Source organism: Notolepis coatsorum (genome assembly GCF_963971535.1).
Source record: "Notolepis coatsorum genome assembly, chromosome: 1".
NCBI lineage: Eukaryota > Metazoa > Chordata > Actinopteri > Aulopiformes > Paralepididae > Notolepis > Notolepis coatsorum.
Window position 1 is genome coordinate 263,771,296 of NC_140165.1, and position 5,072 is coordinate 263,776,367.

At 45.9% G+C, this 5,072-nt stretch overlaps 1 protein-coding gene across 1 annotated transcript; it reads left to right on the top strand.

Moving 5' to 3' along the window:
- Positions 1–1,827: 1,827 nt before the first annotated feature.
- LOC311224835 (glial fibrillary acidic protein-like) lies at positions 1,828–3,726 on the top strand (the record flags this gene model as incomplete). Its single annotated transcript, XM_084309961.1, has 1 exon — positions 1,828–3,726. The coding sequence occupies one exon, from the start codon at positions 1,828–1,830 to the stop codon at positions 3,724–3,726; it is 1,899 nt and encodes a 632-aa protein (XP_084166087.1).
- Positions 3,727–5,072: the final 1,346 nt, after the last annotated feature.

A 5,072-nucleotide genomic window follows, 5' to 3' on the forward strand; every position in this document is an offset into this window, starting at 1 on the left:
TATGCTTCTGAAACGAGCTCCCCCCCCCCCCCTCCCCCTCCCCCTCCCCCTCCCCCTCCCCCTCCCCCTCCCCATCCCCGCCCGGAGACAAACCGTGCCGTGAGCGGATGTGACCCTCGGGTTCTGGCAGCAGCATGTAAACTCAATGCAGCGTGACGACGACAACAACCTTCTTCTCCAACAAGCGGCTCCAGCCAGTCGCAGTGCCACGCAGGTCGGGAGCCCTGCCTGTACTTTAAAAGCCTTTTCTTACCCCCTCCGCTCCCCTGACAGGTGTGTGTGGCACCATGAGCCAGATGTTAAAATATTCATTTTGGACTGTGTATCGAAGAGACGCATGAATTATTAACAGCGTCGTGACAAAGGGCGGCATTCTAAATGTCACCATATTCTCAGTAGACTTATAACGGAGGCCTAGAGTCATGCAACTCTAGCCTTAGGGCTTGTGTCCATATAGGCCAGAATCTTTTTTCAATTGTTCCCAATGAGGAGTGAGCGTTTTCTGAAAGGTGCTGGTGTCAGACAACCAATCAGAGCAGTCGTCTGATCGACTTAACACAACATTTTCATTACTGATTGATTTTCTTAACCTGATTCTTGGATTTTTTTTTTACTTGGTTCGTTTGCTTGTGATTTTCCAGCTTTGACCCTCGACTGGTCTGGTTTTTCCGATTTGAATTACAGATTTTATCTGGCAAAACTCGCTAGCCTTGCCTGGTTAGCCTGCTAACTAGCCCAGCCGCCTAGCCGCGTCTATCCAAAACAAACTAGCCTCAGCGATGCCGTCTCCTGTCCGCTCCTGTCCTGTTAATAGCAGCAGGATACTATCTGAGCTTGAGGAGAGAATCTCCACACTATCAAAATCAAGGAGGATGAGCAGCTAATAGGGAGGTGTGTCAAAGGTCTTTCGTCAAAGGTGTGCTCCGACTAGGGCTGGGCGATTAATCGATTTTATCCATTAATTCGAATGAATGATTTAGGATGATTTTCAAAGATTTTAATCGATTTAAAAAAAAAATCAATCAAGAAAGTCACCTTTTATTTTACAAAAAGTTATGTTTGGTTTGCACTTTATTAATCCAATAGGGAAATTCATTCTTGTTTGATGATCAAGAGGCACCTTTTATTTGTTTTAAGTGAAGTTTGGTGAAAAAGCAAGTTATTGCACTATTAATCCCAATAGGGACATTCATCTTTGTTTGATCATGGGGGGGGGGGGCCCTGATGTAAACAAGACGAAAGTCTTTCTCTGGTCTGCATCCCCTTAACAATTGTGTGTATTGAGCTGTACTGTATTGTACCCATTCTGCAATCTGTTAATAAAGTTTTTAATCAATCAATCAAGAGTAACCTTTTATATATATATTATTATTTTTTTTCTTAAGTGAAGATTGGTGAAAGTTAGGTTTGCACTTCAATCCCAATAGGGAAATCCATCTTGGTTTGATAATTTTTGTGTCAAATAAAAACAAAGCTTATTTTAATGATTTCCTTGGCGTTTCTAAAAAAATCGATTAAAATCGTAAATCGGATGTGGTGTGAAAAGATCTGATATTTTATTTTTAGGCCATATCGCCCTGCCCTAGCTCCGACCTCAGAGGGTTATAAACCTTCAACAAGGTGACTCGCAATAAATAACAAAACTCACAGGACCCTGCTAGATATCTGGGTGGCAGGTCAGGCCATTCATGATGTAGTGGTTTGAGATTCCAGCAGTCTCAGCATATGATGTGTGGGATAGGCTGGACCGTGTGGGTATATAAAAGGAAGATAGACTGGAAGCAAGGACAGTTCAGCCACCCACAGAAGATCGGATCCTTTTCCATCATGAGTCGGAGCCCAGAAAGAATCTCCTCTTATCGTCGCCACTTCGTGGGCAGCAGTTCTTCATTACTTCAAGGTCGGGTGTCCAGTCCATCTCCCACTCGTGTGACCGCTCGCCACCGATCTGCCAGCTATGGTGCCGCAGCGATGCATGCTGGAGTAGTGGGTCGCAGAACCGTCTCAACTACCCGCAAACTACCCATGCCTGGCGCAAATTCCAGAGCTCTCTGTGTCGGATTGGGAATGGAGCCTCCAATGGACTTGGATGCAGCCGCTGCCGAGAACCAACAGTTCCTGAGCACACGCAGCAGTGAGCGTCAGGAGATGGTCGTACTTAACGACCGACTGGCCGCCTACATCGAGAAAGTGCGGTCGCTGGAGCAGCAGAACATGCTGTTTGAGTCAGAGATCGAACTCCTCCAGAACCGGTATGAGAAGCCCTCAGGTCTGCGTCTGCTGTATGAGGAGCAACTTAAAGAGATGATGAGGATTGCAGAACAGGCGAGGGTCCAGCTCAACTTAGCTGTGGCTGTTAAGGGAGCCATGGCAGGTCACCTGGAGGCAATTAAAGTAAAATACGAAGAGGCGGTTAAGCAGAGAGAGCAGGCGGAGATGGACGTGGAAGTATTTCGTCCAGATGTGGACAAGGCCACCTCCACTCGCATTGCCCTGGAGAAACAGCTTGAGCAGCTACAGGCAGAGCTTGAGTTCCTTCAGAAGGTCCAGCGACAGGAAATCGAGGAGCTGATGAAAGAGATCTATTCAGCCCAAGTCTTAGCCCAGAGTTCCTTTGCTATGCCTGACCTTGCATCTGCTCTCAAGCATATCCAAAATCAGTATGATGACATTGCAGCCAAGAATTTACAGGAAATGGATGCCTGGTACAGCAGTAAGTTTGAAGACCTGAACGACAAGACATCAGGAAACATTAACAAGGTCAGAAGTGTGAGAGAAGAGATCAATAGCGCCAAAAAGGAAATCCTAGATAAGGAGCGCGACCTGGAGGATCTCAAAACCAAAAATGATGCTTTAGAAGCTCAACTCCGTGAGACACAGGAGAGATATAAGAAGGAATTAGCAGATCTACAGGCAAGGATTGATGCTCTGAACATTGATCTGAAATCCACCAAAGAGAAAAGTGCTAAGCTTCTTCGGGAATACCAGGAACTTCTGAATATCAAAATGGCTTTGGAGGTAGAGATTACAACTTACAGGACATTGATTGAGGGCGAGGACTCCCGGCTCACCAGCATGGTGAAGACCTTATCTCTTACTGCCAGGAGCAGCTTGAGTGTGTCAAGTGTAGGCATGAGCGTCGCCGTAGGTATGTCTGGTGGAAGAGCTGAGGGTGTGGCTAAAGGAAGTGCTGGATACGTGGCTGGAGGCCTGGGCAGTGGCAGCGTCAGCGATGCAAATAATGGAAAAGGTGAAGAAAGAACTGGAGCAAATGGTGGTGGAGCAAATGGTGATGGAGCAAGTAATGATGGGGCAAACAGCTGTGGAGCAAACAGCAATGGAGCAAATAGTGGTGGAGCCAATGGTGATGGAGAAAGTAATGATGGAGCAAACGGTGATGGAGCAAGTAATGATGGGGCAAACAGCTGTGGAGCAAACAGCTGTGGAAGCAACAGCCACAGTGTCGACGTCACCGACGGTGGTGGTGCCGATGCCAGTGGAAATGGCCCTGCCGTTAATGTCACAGGTCCAGCATGTGCTTCCTGTGGCCACAGCTCTGGTGACATCACCACCATCGACTACTACTCTGAGGGACAGGCCGTGGAAGTGATGGAGAGGAAGACTATCCTCATCAGAACGGTGAGGACGGAGGGAGATGTTCTAGAGAGCGATGTTGTGGAGCAGACCATGGTCGTTAGTGGTGCGGCTGACTCTGACATAGAGTAGGCTAAAAATCTTGATGAGCCACATGCCTACATGACCCTTAACATGTCTGATGCTTTATATTAAATGTCTTGCAATGTACTGATGTATACAGTGTGAATGTACTGATGTATACAGTGTGAATGTACTGATGTATACAGTGTGAATGTACTGATGTATACAGTGTGAATGTCTGTGAGGCAGTAAATCATGAGCTACTGTTTTTGTTTCATGCCTTAGCTGACCTTGCAAGTATGTCATTGAAACTTTTCCGCATCCTCTCCCTGCAATCTGCAAATAAAATGTTTTGCGGCAATGAAAACACGTCCTCTCATCATTCTCATCATAACCTCTTATCTGATTAATAATTAATAATTAGACAGCACGGGGAGATGAGTCATTCACATCTGGGTGACAGACAAGATGATGATAAACATGCAGTTAATCCAGGATATCTAGCCTCTGAGAGTCAAGGAGACAGAAACACCTTGTTAGAATGCGATGTTGTTTGAGATCGTGGTTGTTATTTTGTGCTTCATTTCCGTAGGTCAGAAAACCCTTCTAAAGCACATCTGATTGCATTACTGTTTTGATCATAATAGAGCATACTATTTAGTCATGTCTCTGTGTCTCTATGTCTATAGGGAGGTGTAGTGGTTACGTCATTGCTGTTTCCGGACGGTCCACCTCGCAAAATTGCAACGTATTTCCCCATTGCCCATTTCTAAATCATCTCGTTTAAAGGGGACATGCATTATAAATGGATTTTTTTTCTGTGTTTAGCATGGTTTTATAGTAATACGGGTTAGTATTAATGGGTCTGTGTCTCTAATTACCATATTGACTCATAAGTCTAGTGTCGAGTTCACGATATCCTCCCTCACTCAACTAAACTGTTCTGATTTGACGGTTTTGCTGACGTTAATAAGAGAGGGAGAGAGAGAGAGAGGGAGAGAGAGAGAGGAGCTTCTGTCGGGGAAACAAACCGTGCGTGAGGAAGCAGCAGTAGCACACACTCATTTACACACAACCTGGACCTCACAGGGAAGCAGCAGTAGCACACACTCATTTACACACAACCTGGACCTCACGGGGAAGCAGCAGTAGCACACACTCATTTACACACAACCTGGACCTCGCGGGGAAGCAGTAGTAGCACACACTCATTTACACACAACCTGGACCTCACGGGGAAGCAGCAGTAGCACACACTCATTTACACACAACCTGGACCTCACGGGGAAGCAGCAGTAGCACACACTCATTTACACAGTGCTTATGGGCAGAGCCAGGCCAACACAGCCTGAAATCCAAAGTGAGAAAAATGTGGCTGATTAGAAATATAAAACAATGAATTTTTTTTAATAAAA